General features: G+C 35.8%; 2 protein-coding genes across 2 annotated transcripts in view; both read right to left on the bottom strand.

Moving 5' to 3' along the window:
- Window positions 1–9,397, bottom strand: part of LOC120628597 (BMP and activin membrane-bound inhibitor homolog) — a 116,176-nt gene extending 106,779 nt beyond the window's left edge. Inside the window, exon 1 of the mRNA XM_039897051.1 lies at window positions 8,991–9,397. Within this exon, the coding sequence (XP_039752985.1) occupies window positions 8,991–9,096 (106 nt within the window). The 5' untranslated portion in view covers window positions 9,097–9,397. The remainder of the gene's footprint in view (window positions 1–8,990) is intronic.
- An 8,850-nt stretch (window positions 9,398–18,247) lies between these two features.
- On the bottom strand, window positions 18,248–19,307 carry LOC120628810 (salivary glue protein Sgs-3-like). Its single transcript, XM_039897433.1, has 2 exons — window positions 19,181–19,307; window positions 18,248–19,090 (listed from the first exon to the last, which is right to left on the bottom strand). Exon 2 carries the CDS (start codon window positions 19,051–19,053, stop codon window positions 18,292–18,294), a length of 762 nt encoding a protein of 253 aa, XP_039753367.1. The 5' UTR covers window positions 19,054–19,090; window positions 19,181–19,307; the 3' UTR covers window positions 18,248–18,291.
- Window positions 19,308–20,313: the final 1,006 nt, after the last annotated feature.

Here is a 20,313-nt window from a genome sequence, read left to right as displayed (position 1 = left end):
ATAAGTGTACCTACTAGTTATATACCTATATATAAATTAACAAGGATAAAAAACGATATGTAAACAAAGGGTGCTAACGCAAGCCGATTCCTAAGTCTCCGCTGTCCGTCCGTACATCCGTCTGTCTGTCAGCAGGCTTGTAACTTTGAACTATAATTTATTTTATTTATTTATTTATTTTATTTTATGAACAATAACATATCTTAACCACTAATGAATGAAACGATGATCACTGTAAAAGTATGAAACTGCGTAACAGTGATCACGCCCACCTCCAAAACTTAAAATTTACCACTGTTCACTTGATATTTATCAAAAAATCTAAATACATTCAAAAATATTAATTAAAATAAAATAAGATACAAAAAAAGGGATACATGCAATTGCATGTTAAACTTGATTTCGAGTGTGTGTGTAAGAGTGTATGTATTTTGTGGTGTGTGTGTGTGTGCGAGCGTGCGTGTGTGTGAGAGAATCTAATCAATTGAACCTATTTCAAAATAATTAAAAGTTTTTCCGTCTCTTCATAAGATAGTGATTGAAGCCACTTTGTACATTTTAACTTACATGAGTGTCTTGGTAAAGGGTAGATATTAATTTCTTTGTTTAGTCTGTTGTACAGTAAGCAACTCAAAAATGGGTAATGGCGTCTTGCGACTGCAGTCCGGGATAATAGGTGGAGAGTTGAAATTTCAAAACAGCAGGCGAAAATTATATCACCTGACAGGGGATACAAATAACGTGTCCACCTGCTAAAGAACGGGAACAGGGAATCAAAGTTAACCCCCGTTTATATTATTTGGATATTATTTCCACTTGTGCGCCAATGCTCTGATTATCCCTATCCCTACTAATATTATAATAATAAATGTCAATGTAAGTTTGTTTGTTACGCTTTCACTCAAAAACTACTTAACCGATCCTCATGAAACTTTGTACACATATTTATAAAAGTGTTAGAATTTATATAGGATACTTTTTAACCCGACATTAAGCTCGGTTCCTTTGGGAGAGGGGATGAGTGTTTGACGACTTTACACCATAACTCCGATAATTTATAACCGATAGAAATAATTATTTTTGTACTATAGAGGTTATAATATGTGTTTTATTTTGCCCTAACTGTGGGTGGAGATGGAGGACAGAACTCCTCAGAGGACAGCAGCAAACCCCTCATTTAAGGCTTAGCGATACTGAATACTTTAATTTTTTTTTACAACTAAATTAATACCACATCAAAAATTAAAATCAAACGCAGACGAAGTCGCGGGCAACAGTAGTTGATAAAGCTGTGGGACAGGATAAATGTTTATGCTTTCCCCTGGGTGATAATTGTGTCCTGCTGATGTATTTATGCTTGTTATAAAAAAAGGTAAAAATTAAAAAAGAGTTTATCACTATATAACGTTTTTGATTCTTTATAAATCGAGAAGGGAAACTACGCCAGCGATTTTTGTGAGTTTTTGATTTTTGTGTGACCCGATGTCTATGCTTATGCTAGACGACTGTCTGTCAGGGTACTAGGTAGAGTTGAAATTTCACAGCTGGTGTATTTCTATCGCTGTGAAAAGTTGTAAATTCTAAAATTATTTATCTCTCGATTGTTAAGCGTATGCGCAGTGAGTAATGCACGAAAATTGTCCGTTAAGTGAGGGACAATAAATCATTTGGCAATGAACGTGCCCGCACCAGTGATACGCGTTCACGCAAATTAACTCGTTTATGATTTATTGCGGTGTTTGTCTGCACGCAAATTTTTTGTCTGGTTTGATAAAGTACAGTTGTATTTAACTGAGTCTTTATCTTCTAATGATATTTTTAATTCTGCCGCGTGGTAGCGGACGATTGGAATCCAGTTGTTACCACCCTTCCACTATCTGAACTCCGTCTACCCAGCTTATTAAACATATACATACCCTCCTCTCCTGAGAGGTCTTCGTTTAGCAGTAGACTGTTCCCTTATAATTTTAAATGACATTGTGAGATGGTGATAACAAAAAAAAAACACCCGGCTAAGTTTGTTGTGGGCTTCTTAGACCAGGACGCGTTTGGAACTCTCGTAGCTTTAGTTTTAAGTTTACGAATGTGGTCATCGCCATCATCTCACTACCGTGTAATTCTTATGTACGCATCAAAAGTGCCACCTATGGGCCAACTTGAAAAGAGATATTTTTGACTTTGACTTAATAGGAATTGATGATATTTTCGGCCAATAAGAGGTATAAACAGACTTCTTCGATGACTCAAGCAAAACACCTGCATTTATTACCATCATCATATCAACCCATTATCGGCCCACTACAGGGTCTCCTCCCACAATGAGAAGGGGTAAGGCTGTAGTCCACCACGCTGGCCCAGTGCGGATTGATGACTCCACATACCTTTGAAAACTTTATGGAGAATTCTCAGGCAGGTTTCCTTACGATGTTTTCCTTCACCGTTAAAGCAAGTGATATTTTAATTTCATAAAATGCTATGTGCATTTTGAAAAGTTAGAAGTGCGTGCTGGGATTCGAACTCGGCCCCACGAAAGTGAAGTCGAGCTCCTGCCCACTGGGCTACCACCGCTTCCAATTTAGTACCTTATTATATTAATAATTGTAGATTTCATTTTGTTTGCGAGTTTATCGCTTTAAAAAGCCACAATCGCGTACACGACATTTAAGCGCCATCCAATTCGATTATTTATACGGGAATGGGGAATTCATCCAGGAATCCCGTGACGTCACTGGCGCCCGACTTGCGGTCCCGGCGCGTGTCGCCCACATGTTCCTTTAGGTAATAACTTTGAACACAATCAAAAAATACACTTTTCGTTATAGAAATAAGCTCCTTTTTAGCGTGAACGGGTAATAATTGAAGCGGCATGTGTCTTTGCACAAAACAAAAAAAAATTAAGTAAAAATGAACTCTTCTGCTTTTGAATTAGATTTCTTATTGCGTTGAGTTTATAATAATTCGAGGTTTCTTAGTTACAGCCTACAGGGTACAGTTGTTAGTTATTACTTAGCACAAACATTGTTACACAAAACTTAACTGGATCAGACCAATTTATCATCCACAGCCTAATTGAAGTCTCACTGCTGGACATAAGTCTCCTACCATGAGAGAGGATTTTTGAGATAAAACCCACGACGCTGCTATAAAAGTAAATTTGCATATCTCGTTTTAAATCGTCTCTCCACAAAGTTGTCGGGCTACCAAAGCTGCGTTTTACCTGTGAGCTCTTCTATATATAATATGACCCGTCCATAGCAACTTCAGGTTCACAACAAATGGATATACTTAGTCTACGGGCGTCGGCTACTTCAAAGACTCTGCACGTACACACGCAGTGTATCTGGTGCATCGCGATTCGGTTGATTGACTAGGTACTTAGTATATTGTTTTTCCTTTGTGTTATTATTGTAATTCGTGTAAAAACTATTCAATAGTGCACCTATGTATTCGCAATCCAATGCGACATAAAATTAGAACCTTACTTAATCGTGGCATAACATCGGTCACGCTCTGACATTTGAAAGGTGCTCTTATTTGAAGAGTGGCAACACATTATTCCAAATTTAAAACACATTTATTTGTGACACCCTTGTAGGTATTGTTGGTATTGTAAACAAAACAACAATCAACATAAAATAAGAGGATTATACCAACATCAACAATCGATTATGAGATAATAACAATTAATCTGAACGTCTATCTAAAACAAATACCAATTCATGTAACTGACATCACGTTGTAAAGTTGATCGCACATTTGTCCACGCCGTACGTATTTTCGGAACACGTTCGACAAAGTGACGTACTTTGTCCGTTAACATAAGGCGTATGTGTTAAGCCTCATGTGCATGAAATTACATCGGCAACCACACTATTTAGACCATAACACAGCAATGCTGCTTGGCGGCAGAAATAATCATATGTTGAATAATGAATTTAAACAAAATATTTTCTTAACTTAAGCTCCTGTGTCTTCAGTGGCGTGCACTTCATACATGCACAAAAGAGCTGCCTATCCTATAATTTTCATATAACTGGCAACGGAGGGGGATTTTGCCATTTTATGCCATTTTACTTACCATACCACCATATTAATTACATTTTGCCTCCAGTAGCTACGTAACACAATCTGCATTCGGATTAATTACACTCTGACTTTTCTCACAAGATCCTTTATATTGTTGTTACCGTAACTTGTATGTTACGGTAACTCGCCATAAAGGTAGGTAGGTATGTGGAACAACCATAGGTACGTTGTATAAGCAATTAGGTATAATGTATTGAATAGTTTCAGCTAAATTAAGAATTCGCCGTGCGGTAGGGAGAAATGTACGATCACCTTTACATACAAATTGATAATAATAATAATTTTCATCTGATAATTTCTGGAATGCCAATTTCACTGACAGTCTATCTGTAGGCGAAAATACTTTAAGCGATATTGGCATCAAAGTACTCCGGAGTAAAGGTTAAAGTTCTGTGCAGGTATTTATAATTTCATTGGTCGGGAGGTGTCAACCGGCGCCAAGTCTAGCTGTTATCAGATCCTTCGATACACTATCGGATGACGTCAGAACGCGATCGATATCCGCAGGTTTAAGCAACCGTAACGGTAGGCGATTATTCCTGCGGGGTGATACTCTGAGGCAAATAATGTTTACATTTGCAACATGCCCGGCAAGTTTGTTGAGGCCTTTTCTTAGACCAGGGTTAGTTTGGAACCCCCATGGCTTTAGGTTTTAGTTGGTGAACGAAGTTATCACCATCCCGGACGATCATGTAAACATATACGTATGAAACCTTCATAAGTGCCTGAGATAGGCCTACATGAATAATGAATTTTTGAATTTGAATTCATATTCTGTCTTTCTAACACAAATAGATCCATAGATAGAATAGATTGTTTATTGGTAGAGGATGGCTTTATGCTCTAACCTATCTATGTCCAACGACTGGACACTTGCCTTCTTTATCACAAGAGATTTTTCAAGCATATACCGACCAACGCCGCTTTAAAGCGGTTTGCGAATTTTAACGATTTTACTATCGTTTGATAGTGACAATATCCAGGACTGACAGCTTTAACATGCTTAACCGAGGAACAGTGTGGATACCGGTAATTCTAGAGCGTCGAGGTTTATTTATATAAATAATCAGCAGCAGACCTAGTGATACGCAAACGGACTTGACGTTTCAAAAGTGCTTATAAACTGGGCCTACTTGAAATAAATTAATTTTTAATTTTTTAAATTTGTTGCAAAGGTTTTTATGTTTAGGGTACTTTGTAACAAGATAAACAGATAAAGCAGGTAATCCTAAAACCAACAAAAATCTATCTTCGAAAGGCAGCCCGCTTTTCTTTAAAGGTAGAAAGAGTTCGCCGCTGCAGTACAGACTAATCAGTATATTAGCTATAAGCAATAAATTATATAACATGGATGATATACCAATACGAGATATAAAACATTCTATAAGGTATCGCTTTTATGCATATATGAAGTGCATGCTGCAACGCCTATGATTAGATAACTACTTCCATATTTTGTGAACCCCTTCAGTGTCCTCTACGTCAATATCAGCGGATGTTGATCAATAACAAAGATTAACAATGTGGCTAAATAGATCTACAGGAATTGGAAATGTAATTAACAAATTAGCAATATGCTTATAAAAAATTAAAATCATAATTAATATATATATATATCAATATATAAACTTGGATCACGCGAATCGCTTCGTGAAAAATTTAAAGAAATAGGTATTCTTACAGTAGCTTCGCAATACATTTATAATAATATAGTCTTTGTGAGGCAAAATATTACTCTTTATAAATCAAAAGCTGAAATTAACAATCGACTTACCAGAAACGGTCATAAATTAGTGATATCTGCATATCGTCTGCGAAAGGTGCAGAACTCCTTTGTGGGGTTGAGTATACGCTTTTACAACATGATTCCTAAGGAAATTCTTGACCTACCAATGCATACATTTAAAAAATGTGTAAAAACGCATCTAGTACAGCGAGGTTACTATACATTTGATGAATTCCTCAATGACAAGGTAGAATGGAAGCAGCCAGCCTCGCTCTCATCGCCCGCAAGATAGCAAAATGATTGTAAATGTTGATGTTGGAAAAGAGCAACTACTGAGTTTCTTGCCGGCTCTTCTCGGTAGAATCTGCTTTCCGAACCGGTGGTAGTCACACAAACATGCATACTTGACGTTTCAAACGTGCTTATATTAGGCCTACTTGAAATAAATGAATTTTGAATTTTATATATATATATGTGTATTCAGTGGCGTGCATAGAGGTTATGCATGAGTTATAAAAATTTCAAGGAGGCATTGTAATAGTTGTATAAAAACTACCCTTAAGTATTTATAACTCGTACTGGAGATTTCCTTCATTTTTATCATCTGCATACCCTGTGCATACCCTCTATGCCCGCCACTACATTTGCTTTAAAATCAGGGTAAATGTACATTGACCGTCCTCTAATCAATTACAAAATGCACGTAATGAAAACATTAGAACCATGGCGCACGGCAATAGTCCAGGTTACCTCATAATTTTTATTATAGTTACTATAATAAAACGCCCATCGTTAAAAAAACTAGTGATCAAATCAACATAATCAGGGCACCTACTAATTCAATCAAAATAAAGTCATTTATTTAAGATTAATGTGAAATATGGAAGCCAAGCGGATTCCGGTAACCTCAAGATAAAGCGTGACCTCAGCGCATAAAATTTTTAACATTTCAGTGACTGAAGCGCTTATCTATAATGAGAACACATGTTTATGCCGCTTTTTAAAACTAATATATTTAATGCCATCTACAGATGTGCCAACAAATCCGTTATTTTTTTTTTTTTTTTTCAAAGTCAAAAATATCTTTATTCAAGTAGGCCCACAGGTGGCACTTTTGATGCGTACATAAGAACCACACGGTAGTGAGATGATGGCGATAACCACCTGGTCTAAGAAGAAGCCCACAACAAACTTAGCCGGGTGTTTTTTTTTTTTTTTGTTATCACCATCTCACAATGTCATTTTAAATTATTAGAAGATTATTAGTTGCAGTCATTATCCAACATATTTAAGAGTCTTTAGACATCTGAACAAAGGGATTTCTTCTTCTTAAAGTGCCATTTATTTCAAAGGTCGGCGATCATTAAGGCAACTTGTAGCTTGGATGCCGAGGCTCTGTATTAGGAACGAGTGGTTTTTCCCAAACCATTGGCGTAGGTTCACCAGCCAAGATCTTCGCCGTACGCTGCATTTTTCTTGGATCTTGCCTGTCCTGTATGATGCGTTGTAGTAAGGCGTATTTTCAGTTACTCATTATATATAGCGGAGTTAAAAAAGCTTTCTTTTCTATACAACTTCTGGTTTTTCTTTATGCGACCTTAGCACAGTAACGTTTTTTATTTGTCTCCCCAGGATGTCCTTAACATTCTACTGCATATTTCGAAGGCTACTTACAGCTTGATCCTGTGGGGCTTCGTGCTTCAACGCCATACAGGAGAATGGAAAAAGATAACAGCATACTAAACGTATACGTGGCTGGATGTTTAGCTAGACGTAGAGACATACTTACCTAATTAAACCAAATTTACTAATGATAATATATAGTCCCTAAACAGAAAATAACATAAATTGAGCAGAGCGCTCATGCAAACATAATCCCTATAAGTACCAAATCCACTTTTGCAATCCTTCTATTCAATAACTCTCCTAATTTTTCAGTTGCTGTTTTGGTTCATATGTCATCCCAAAATTTAACGATGAGTTTACAACTCCGCTGTAAAATTATGCTTTTATATGACGACGACTTTGCTACTAGTTAAAACTACAAAGATCTTAGTTTAAGGCGAACCACAATTTTTATTAAAGTAACTGTGTCTTTCCAAACAAAAAACACGGTTGAGAATGTCAGTACGAGGTTCGTTCGCAGCCGACATGTTCCACGTGTCGGCCGCGGACTTGTTGGAACATCTGTAGCTCGCTTAACGTTTGGTTATTGTAACAGCTTTCGTCGCATTTATTTATCTTTTTAATGTGTATCTTAAAAATAATTCCCACACTGTGGGTTAACGGTTCTAATTTATGAGATACCAACTTAACTATGGGATCTTAACAAAACGTAGGGAGCTTGATTTGTACCCAAATACGAATAGATTATAGAGGTATCAGACTTTAGCAGTTTTGAGTTTTGCCTTGATATGGTAGGTTCTATAAAAATATCAAAGCGTATTTCGTGTGAATAGATACCAAGTCTATATGTAGTAGGTTACAGTTAACCAAGAATGCACTGGTTTTGTTATTTCAGTACTTAATCAATATTAATGGGTGTAGGTTCTGACGCCTTTAGCTCAGGATCACCTAAATTAGGCAGCAGTGACCGACCATACTTTTTGTTAAATAAAAACATTTTTAATTTTTTTTTTCTTCTACCTACTGCAAATTACTTATGAGAAAATCCCAGTACCCAGGGTCTCGTGATGCTTAGTCGCACACGCTCACCACTAAACCAACGGGGTTATTATATTTATCATAAGAAATACCTATTAGCTATTGCCTACGTATTCTTCTGTTCTTCATCCACGTTTACCTATTACGGTTTCTTTTTAAATTCTGTGGAAACCGTTTGTTTACCTGGGATAAAAAGTAACCTATGTTACTCTCCGCCTTTTTAACTATCTCTATGCCAAGAATAAAGTTGATTGGTTTCTTACTTACGGCGTGAAGGATGTACAAACAAACAAACACACGTTTGCATTTATAATATTAGTAAGGATATTATCAAATGTTGCTGTAAAACGTCACATGACGGGTGTAGTTTCAGACATAAAGTCACAATAATGTAAAAAGTAAGTTTTTTTTTTTAGTATACATATAATCTAGGTAAATGTACTTAGATGACTGTACTAAGGACCTATAAATAGTGGTACCTATCTGTTATATCTAGGTAGTATATTGAACTTACCAGTCAATCCAAGATCTGATGCCTCTGAAGACGACTCATCGCTAAAAGCAGTTGAGAGCTGGTACAAAACAAGCACCAAGCACACGCTAAAATTAAACCCCGCCATCTCTGTCAATTAAAACTAACGCCACTATATCGAATACACAGTCAACATCACTGTTCAAAGCAATCCAAAATCAACCATTCATCACAATATTTACGAACAGGGTACCTATTTTTTAATTCATCTAATATTATACCACCTTGAAGCGATTTCACATATATATCACAGTCATAATCCACATTGAAAACCAAGCAAAAGTTTCAACACAACTTGCAAAAAGTTTGCCGTTTTAGTTTAATAATAAAGTTTAGTAAGCACGCGCGTAAGGTATTCTTTTTAAACGGAGCGACACAACCATACTCCAACGCAGTCAAAGCTCAACTGACGGCCGGGCTCCGATTGGCCGGCTAGCTTGCGCCATGCGGCGTGCGTCATGCGTGTGTGAAAGAAACAAGCGTGAAGAAGAGCGAGCCAGAGAATTGCACGCTGTGACTAGGGCTGTAACAACCTGATTTTAGAAAACATTTTAACGACGACGATCGAAACAAAACCGAAATATCGTATTGTGAAGAGGTATCGAATGATAATGGAAATAACTTTAATCTCAAATTTATTATATGGATATAATACTATTTAAGCGCTAGCCAAACCAATATACAGCATATTGGTTTGGCTAGCGCTTAATGTATGTGTGTGTGTAACTAGTACAAATACGTTTATGTATTTATTGAATTATATTTGATGATAGGTTTTAATATTATATTATAATTAATGAAGGTTGATATCACATATCTCTTAATTAATGGACACACATTATGCACAAAAAAAAATTGCAAGCGAAGGAAAACTAGCCGAAGTTAAATTACATATTAATAATACTATGACAATGATTTTAAATACATACAAAGTCTTTATAATATGCAGCCTTTTTTAAAATCCATCTAGCCAATGGTGGCCAAGGTTCAATCGATGGCACTAGAACAAAAAAAAATAAGAATACATCCATTGCCACATTCACCACTATGTCAAATATATTAAAGCAAAATTTTATCATGCCTATTACGTTTATTAACTGACTGAATTTCAACGTGTAAGTATACGTTTCAATCCAAAATAGAAACACCTTGTTCACTACCAATCTAGGTACGTTGTATAATTATTTTTTGATTAGTAATTTAAAAGTGTAAAATACGGCGTGGTACATAGTATGTACAACCCTAACCATAGAGAAGATATACAAAGCTATAACAATATCCTCAAGTGAATTGAAATCTTATTCAGATGTGATAAAGTGTAAAATCGTGTGTTAAATTTCAAGAAGAATTAAAAATTGGTGAAGCGCCAGGCATTTTGTAGTCGGCCTCACGGTGCATTCTTTTATTTATTTACGGTTTTGTCTTTTTTTTGCAACTTTCTTTCCTCCATTATTTGTCTATTAAAATTGGGTCCGGACAAATGACTACCTGTAACAAAACTTCTTGAAAAGTTAAAAATGCTTGAAGCTTAGGTTTGAAGTGGGCAAATTAGCTATATCAGTTGTTTTTTTTACATCGCTCGCCGTTGATTTTACTCAGTAGTTGTTACCTCATTAGGTTAGGTTACCTCTATGGACCTTATTCAGTCGATACTTTATGTTATGACAGCTTAATGAACTTCTAAGAAGTTTTATGAAACTTTAGTAGGTAGAGGAACCTCTACTAGGTTAATACCTACTTCTTATTTTGATTTATGGCTTTTCGTAGTGCCAAAACAGCACAATGTACTTTACCAGTGTCAAGTAGCTTGGAAAAGGCACGAAGTTAATACCTACCGGTCGGTCAAAGAATTGGTCTCTGACATCTGTCAATACATAAAAACACTTGACACGTCCTTGTAACCGCGCAGGATAAATAAAAAAGTGGTTTCTTTAAATTAAGCATTATATTATTATAAAAAATAATAATATTATTATAAAATTAATAACTGTAATTGTAGCATTTAAATAATATAGTTTTTTGTTTTTATGATAATTCTTCTTTAGTAAGTAAGTAAATAATCAAAATATTACTTCGTCCATTCAATCGCGACAGCTTGTATTTAGGTGACGTGAAAGTATTTTCGCTGAAAAACTTAGCAGTAAATAATCGCTAAGTACTGAGGTCCTTAACGTACCTATTCTTACCTATTTAAAATAAATAAAAATTAACTGTATTTTTGGAAGTCCAAAATAGCAGCTTTTCATCATATTATGCTTGCGATGGAATTAACGGTAATACCTGTAAAAACGTAAATAAAAGATTTTTTTTTTTTATCCGTCTTTGGTCTTTGGTCTTTGGTTTCAATTAATCTCCCAAACTAAAGCTTCAATTACCTGACATAAAAAAAATATTGTTCTTACTAAAAAAAAAGCACCAAGCTGATCGTCAAACGTCTATGAATAAAGAACTGCAGGAAGAAAATGAAATATGAATAAAGTTGGGGAAGTGGCAATAAAATTCAAAGGTTTGAAAATCGAACGCATCATTCGAAATTCGAACCGCTTCGCGTACAGACTTACGGAGGTAAAAAACAAAGGCATCCATTGCACGAGGCCTTTGTTAGCGGGCCGGAATGCGTCCGATCCGTGGCCGTGTGTCTTTTGTTAGGATGACCACAATACGCTAATACATATTTTTTAAAAGAAATTAGATTGAAGAGTTTTGTGATTAAATCAGGAGTCATCGTCATCATTATCAGCCTATAACGTCTCAAAGCCATATCTTTGAGTGCACCTCTCTCATAGACATTTTATGCTGGCGCGAACTTTTCGTCTAGAAAAGTTTCAGAGCAACAATGCTATGATTGTACTCTAAAACTTATAGCTCTAAAACTTATTCAGCGCACGCCAAGATAGATTTCAGTTGGAATTTTTTTTCGACTTGTTTTTTTTTTATATTTTGGCCAATTTAAAATATATTTAGATTTATAAATATATATAGATTTTATAAATCACTAGCTTTTGCCCGCGACTTCGTTTGTACTGCTCTACTACATATGAATGCCTTTGATGATAATCATTATCATTTATGTGAATAAGAATGAATACTGCAATACTAATGCTTTTGTTTCTACCGGCGATCTAATAAAGTTAACTGCTAAGGCAATGATCGTGAGATATATTCCATCGTGGACTTTTTATAAGTAATATTGAGTACTTACTATAATCATGTAACACATAATTTTTACTTAATATCAATAAATTTCTCAGCTCTCGCCAAGTATTAAATTTCATTGGCTAGATGGCGATGTGTGTATTGTCGTAGTATATTTATTTATTTATTAAAATTGATTCAGTTCAGATAGAGAAATTCTTTCAGAGGCTATATATACAAACATACAAACAAAAAAAACATTCCTCTTTATAATATTTGTATAGAAGTATCGATAGCCTATGTGCCATGAAGTTTTTGCGTAACAGAGATATAGTAGGGTAGAAAAGGATAGTAGGATAGGAACTAGGATTACTTAGTCTTCTTTAGTTCTTAGTTTCAAATTGAAACGCTTTGTCACCCTACTCCTCCTGTATTATAATGACGTTTAATGACTCCTTCTCGGTTACCGACTCATTCGGAATACGTAAACGCTCAGGATTTATAGCATTCTTTGGAAACGTTTTACTTTTTATTAATTGCTTGCTGATTGTTTTAATTTTGGAACTTCATAGGTAGGGATAGGTATTTTCTTGGAATTTTAGTATTTTTATTATATTTTTTAATGAAATGTCTGGTGCATTTATGTTTATGTTACTTAACAACATCTTTCGTCATTACCTCCTTCCTGCCTATAATGTCCCACTAATCCAGGCCTTCAATTGTTTTTTATGGTTTTAATTGCCAAGCCAACCTGATGGTAAATGGAAAACCTTCGCCTATAAACAGAGCAAACCTTAGCAGGGCATACCAGGAACACCTCCTAAAACGTGCTACTGTCCATCAACTTGAGAAGTTGATGTTAAGCCCCATGTGCTAAAAGGTTTGCTGCCCAGAGAAGCCTATAGCAAGTAGATGGCTTAAAATTTAAAATCTTCCTCCTAAACGAGAGATATAAAAAATTTAGGGTAAGCAGTGCTTTTGTGTGTGTATGAAGTGCACACTACAGGGTGTTTCTTTTTTATTCGATGGTAATTAAAAAAAAGCCATCGGCAATAAACAGAGCAACACTTCGCAGGGCATGCAAGGAACACGTCACGCGACATGCCACCCTGTGTCCATCATTCTGAGGCGTTGGTGTTAAGCCTCATATGCCTGTACATCGGCAATCATGTCCTTCAGATATCAACGCAGAAAATGGCGGCTTGGCGGCAGAAAAAAAAGGCAAGGTAGTACTTTTCCGGACGAGCTCTGTCACAAAAAGCTCTACTTCTAAGGAGGTACCTACCTATGACGTATTTATTTATTAATTAGTCAAGTACCAACTTGTCTTTAAATAAAAAAGGCGATATAATGAAGTACTCAGACTAGTCTCGGTATTTTGTCACAAAAAAAAAGCACTCAACAATAAAACAAAAGACTCAAAATTCCCATTTCAAGCTTAATTATACGGGAGACATTCTGAGAAAGCCTTCTTTGCGTAGGGCCACGAAATCGGCGACCTGAGACAAGTTTTCGAACGCTTTCAGTCGTCACTATATTAGTTATCGGTTACGAATTCTTCTAAGCGTCCTACATCCCCCCTTTGGGGCGAAGGGCAGACACAACACTTCTCCATTGCGACCTGTCTGTGGCCACGCGCTTAACTTCACTCCAGGTAAGGCCAATCTTCTGCGCCTCCGCTAAGGAAGTTCGCCGCCAGTTTTATTTCTTTCTTCCCCCTTTTCGCTTCCCCTGTTGGTTCCAGATGCTCCGCAGGGTGTGACCATTCCACATAAATTTGAGGCGACGAATTTGAATGTCAATTGGATCTTCGTGCCACAGTCTCCACAAATCCAAAATAACAGACAGTTACAAATTAAATTTTCCATATTTTGCATACGAACATTTAAATTGAATAAGTGTATTCGAAGGTCCTCTTTATTGGGAGCCAAAGAGCACGCGAACGATCGGCAAGTTCAAAGGTAAGTTTAACATAAATAGCTCAAATCAAAGTGTATCCCACTACCTGCGTAGTTTAGTAATGCTATAGTATTTTTAACTTTTTTAACTGTCAAGTAAAAAATGTGAATGTAAAAAATGTGTAGCTAAATAAATAAATAACACATATATTTATCTTGTTCTATTCCATTTTCAATTAATCACAACCATATCATGAATAATTAACTTACACAATAACTGACAGTATTTGTTTCAGGGGAGACTTTGATAATTTCATGATATAGTCCCATACAAAATCTAACAGCAAAGGCGACACCTTTTCAATATATTTAGTTATAAATATTTTGATAAAAGTAGAACCAAAAAAATAATAACAAAAATAATACACTTTCCTTAAAACTATGTACGTACTTTAAAAAAATATTCGCTTATACACCAAGTGCTATTAATAAATAGCACTGACTCAGTTTTTTATTACAAAACGTGTTGTACAATTTTTCTTATAATAAGAAATACTTTTTCTGAAATTCGATATAATGAAATTAAAGCAGCCATTCGGAAACAAATTCTTTGAGTTGGTACTTAATATGTTAAATCTATTTGTATAACACACCTTATGCTACTACGAGTAGGTCTAGAGGATAAATAGTCTTGATACTGTTTGATAACATCTGTGTTACATCCTTCAAGATCCTACGATAATAGGACACTTTTTGAAACCCGACGGTAAATTATGCAAAAGCCGATTTAAAGGCCACGCAAGAATGGCGCCTCAGTAAGATTCCTTATCAGCGATCTACGTACGAAGATAAGAGTGAAAAGTTAAAGCTAAGTAAACAATGGTGGTATGGCTTTATGGGCGGTACTGACCGTTTGTTACGCCTTTTGTGTTACAGATAGGTAGTTATGGTGTTAGGAGCCCGTACACTGGACTGTACCTATAGGTACGGTCTAATTTCTATTATTTTTAAATCTTTTATTTCAGGCAACTAATAGGCCCATAGAAGCGGTGATAGCATAGTAGGTAAGGTTTTAGGTTTCCTTTCGTGGAGACCGCGTTCGAGCCCCGGCACGTAAAACTGACTTTACAGAGTTATGTGCGTTTTTAATGAAAGTAATTTAAATATAACTTGCTTTAACCGGTGAAGGAAAACATCGTGAGCTAAAATACGGGAACATGGAATATTAGAAGTATTCCCCTGTTTATTATTACACATATATTATTAGGATATTATTGCCACTTGTGGCCAGTGCTTTGAGAATTGGTTTCCTGCCCATGCCAGCAGTGCTGCTGGAGGACACATAATATTTGTACCCTTCCGGAATTTTCATTTTTTAATCTATTTTTTTCAATCAAACACATAAACAGTAAGCCAAAGAATACAGATAAGATATTTAAGAGTATGATATTTTTTTATTTAAAAACCAAACAAACAATCAAATAATTCAAACTGGACCGTGGATTTTGGAAATCTCTACAAAAGACCTATGTCCAGCAGTGGACTTCAATCAGTTGAAGTGATGATGATGATGATGATGATGAAAAACCTTTGCCAGGGATTGAACCTGGGTCTCCTACTTACAAGACCGCACTGCACCCCACTGCACCAGCGATATTTGTAACTTGTGTATTTAGTGTACCCTTACCCTATAACCTGTTTCTATTCCCCCTCGGGATGTCATGGCAAATAACGCTGATTAGCAATAAGATCGCAAGTTGAATTTGCGTAAGTCATTTATTATACATAGTTTTGATTTCATTCCATTTAATTACAGATCAAAACATTTTTTTCTTGAAATAATGGTGATGAGAACGCCTGTTATTTTATATAGAGCAAATTTATTTACCTACTAGTTGGTTTCTTAATTGTTTCCAGCGGCTTCCAGCGACTCGTTTGATGTTGTCTGTCCAACTCATCGGGGGGCCGACCAACACCGCGTTTACCTGTGCGGGGTGGCCATTCCAACCCCTTGGAACCCCAACGTCCATCGGTTCTCCGAGCTATGTGCCCCGCCCATTTCCACTTCAGCTTTGCAACTCGCTGAGCTATGTCGGTAACTCTAGTTCTTCTACGGATCTCCTCATTTCTGATTTGATCACGTAGAGATACTCCCAACTGGCAAAGGTTAGTCTGCTACTATTCTAGACTCCATTGATACTGATAGCAGATCTGCCTTTTTGTGCACGTTTGGTTAAAGAGCAAAAGTATCTTCGTTCAGACTGGTCAAAATTATGTATAATCTGTGGTATATATAAGTTGGAGTAGGAATTCAAAATTACAGGAGCCCAGAGAATCAAAAAGCAAGGTCACATCAAATGGCGGGAAAAAAAGAAGTACGGAAGAGACAGAGGTGTCAAGGAAAGATTGAAGGAGTTAACACTTTGTAGCTAATTAAAAGTGGGCTATAAGTTCAGATAGATTGATGTTTGAGTTTATAACGTGCTATGTTGTAATTATAGATACTAAAACGATTAAACACTCGTATGAAAATGGGGTTTCTTTTAGTACTGACTAGATGTTGCGGTCAAGGTCTAACTAGTAGAAGAATGATAATAAATAAATATAAAAGTCATACTTCATCACGGAGTCAAAGGTACCTGTGTACCAATCATTATTATATGATATTTCTTTCTATAATAAGGACTACTCATATTCCTTTTAAGCCTCTTCTTTGAGTTTTTCTGGGATCTTATTCCTGTACGAACTATAACAAACTATTTTAATCGTTAGTTTTTAAAATCTACTCCTAAAAAGTAATTTAAACAACATTGCTAGTGAAATTTTACAGGCGTAACACCATTACTGTATTTCCTCGTGTAAATATTTTGTAAAGTTTAATTATCTATTGTGTCTAATAAAACCCTGTTTTCATGATTAATACATTATAATCTTTAACTCGATATGCAAATAAATAGTTAATTTATTTGCATATCGGGACATGTTCCACGTTATAAAATAATATTGGGGAATTACCCGATCTCCGTCTAATACCTACCTACTTATAGAAGTTAAATGTGGATCTATACGGTTATTAAAAGAGGTCTTGGATTAGGTCTTGATCGAATGCGCTTAAATGAGTTCCCATCTAGACAGGGTTAGAAAAAGGCTAGCTACTGTCCCGCCATGCGATACAATATGTTTAGGTGTGATGTATACTTAGTTACGATCTAGTGTAGAATCTTGGAACTTGGAGGTTCTACAGGGGTAATTGCCCAATATAATTTTATTACATGAAACATGACAACAGTTGATTTGCATATCAAATTTAAGATATATAAATTTGGAAACAGCTCTTTATTAAAAGATACAAAAGATAATTACTACTTTACAAAATATAGTAGGTAATGGAGCTACACCTGCAAGAATTAATTAGCAATGTTGTTTTAAACGATTTTAATGAACTGCCAAGTAATAAAAAGGAGGCGGAAACTAACTTGATACAGAAGAAAAAAATATTAAGTAAACGAAATTAATTTAGTAAAAATATATATACTCGCGCCTAGTTACGAGAAAGTTTTCAGGAGTGCAAACGCTTTCGTATAAAAACCTTAAGCGCTATTTCTTTTGGACTTTGAAAATATTCTAAAAAAGACAGCAGTACTTTTAGACATGTCGATTTAAGGGATTTCTCTATTACAGAGATAGTGCTGGGGTGCATTTTAATCATTCATCATCATCGTCATCGTCAATTCAACCGATTGGCATTTATTGCTGAACATAGGTCATTTGTATGGAGTTCTAAAATCCAAGGTCCTGGGCTTGTTACCAGTGGCTCCGAACGACTCGCTTGATATCGTCTTTCCACCTCGTTGAGGGCCGGCCTACGATTCGTTTATCGGTGCGGGGTCGCCATTCCAGCACCTTAGGACCCCAACGTCCATCGATTCCCCCTATCTTTTTATCCTTACCCACCATAAATGACCATTATATCGTAAATGTAGTCGTTTTAACATTTAAATCACGCGAATCACTCACTGAGAAATTTAAAGAAATAGTTATACTTACAGTAGCCTCACGATATATTTATAAGAATATAGTAGGTATTTGCAAGACAAAACATTGCTCTTTGTAAATAATAAGTACTTAGATATATATTGATATCTACTTATTATGAATAAAGAGCTTATCTTATACTACAGGACACAGGTAATAAATAGGCAGGTATGTATTTCATAATAGAATTACTCTTACTTATAGTCATAAATTAACTAATTCGGGCGATTTTCATGCGTATCTGTGGCTGCTTTTGGCGCACGTTTTGGTCCTCGTTTTGTTGTTGTTGTTGGGGGCTGTGTGGTTGTGGTCGTCGTTGTCGTTGGTGTGGTTGTTGTTGTAGGCATTGTTGTTGTTGTTGTTGGCGTAGTTGTTGCCTCTGTGGTCGTCGTCGTTGACTGTGTTGTGGTTGTTGGTGCTGGTGTTGTCGTTGGTATGGTTATTGTTGTTGGTTGAGTGGTCGGAGTTGGCGTTGTCGTTGTTGGAGTGGTCGTTTTCGGCGGTGTCGTTGTTGTTGTCGTCGGCGCTGTCGTCGTCGGCGCTGTCGTCGTCGGCGCTGTCGTCGTCGGCGTTGTCGGCGTTGTCGTCGTCGGCGATGTCGTCGTCGGCGTTGTCGTCAGCGGCGTTGTTGTTGTCAGCTCTGTTGTTGTTGTCATCGTGGTGGTTGTTGTCGCTGGATCAGTGGCTTTTGGAGTCTTCTTTTCTGTTGTTTTCAGTGTAGTAGGCGTTGTTGTAGCCTCCGTAGTAGTCGTAGTTGTTATTGTTGTAAGCTCTGTTGATGTCGTTGTAGGTATATAGTGCGATAATTTCTTTACAGGGGGTCTCGTCGAACCCCCTAGTATAATTTTGACTATACTCAAGGGCATCCAATGGCCTGGCATGTCGGCTTCAACAGGATTGGCGATGAATATCAAAGGATCTTTTTCTGCATTCACAGTTCCAAAAGAGAGGAACGCAAACAAAATCGCCTTAAACATGACGTTATGGCTTTAGAATTAAAAAGATGTTATAAGTCTGAAAATTAACATAAGTTGGAAATTTTACAATTTCAATCCAGTATAGAAGTAAAAATCATCTAAAATAGTAAATACATTAGTCACTCACTTTGTTCTATGTAACCCGAGGATCTTTAGTAAGTTTATATTGAACATGTTTTAGGTTACTAAAACTTACTAATAATTTATTTAGAAAATTGCACGCAATTCATAGAGACTAAGAAAATTTTTGCCTTTTATTTTCTTGCTGAGATTATGAAATTGAGCGTTACTTTTATAGCATTCCGCAATCACAATTAAGTCAAGCCATTATAATCCAAAACATTTTTATTATTAACATGCAAGGAAAGCTTTACATATAGCACATACATATTATTTTGCTTTGAATATAACGGGTTCACAGGTACCATTATTTAGAAATCAATGACACGTAAAAGATTTTAATAGGTTACCTAATTTATAAAGATTATAATCATGGCAACCAAAATTTGTAAGAGGCCAATCTCATAGTGTTAGGTTTTCGTTATTCGTATAAGCTAGGTAAAAAGTTATACTTCGGTATGTGTTTTTGTGCTCAATGAATAATTAAAACTAAAATTACACTTACAAAAAGGCTACACAGTATTGTTTTTCGTTCATAAAATTCGAGCCTACCGACGGTAGAGTCTCTTTCTTGTAAATTGACTTTTTAAGGTTGATCTCTTGTTGATCTAGGCTTGGATCACAATAGAATAATATTTGTGAGCCCATTCGTGAAAACTTTAATAGCTTATATGTTATATGTACCTATATCTCGGTATTGACACAAGGGCAATTTGTCTAATTTATTATTACATTGAAAATACAAATACGATAGATTTACGTTACTCTGTAGTTTTGTTTTAAATTGTAAGAACACTTAGGGTTCTGCTATTACGAATTATAAATAAATAATAATAATAAATATAGTATAATGTATTTCTTTAAATGGTGCGTAAACGCATGAATAAATGGGACTTCCAAAAATAGTAGTTTTTTTTTAATATTTGTCTTTAATATTTTTCATTGTTATATTTTTGGCGGTTTCTTTACGACTAGAGAAGACCACCTTAACAACAATTTGTTTAAAGTTGTCTTCATATTCGATGAAGACAACAGATTCGATTGAAGGAAGCAAATAGTTTACCTTACCAAAGTCTACATAATATGATTAGGATATATCTGATTGCATGAAAATCAAGCAAAGTGCGTTTGTTATAATAT

This window comes from Pararge aegeria, chromosome 13 (assembly GCF_905163445.1).
Source record: "Pararge aegeria chromosome 13, ilParAegt1.1, whole genome shotgun sequence".
NCBI classification, from domain to species: Eukaryota; Metazoa; Arthropoda; class Insecta; order Lepidoptera; family Nymphalidae; genus Pararge; species Pararge aegeria.
The sequence above is the reverse complement of the archived record's forward strand: the minus strand, read 5'-3'. Positions and strand labels throughout refer to the sequence as shown.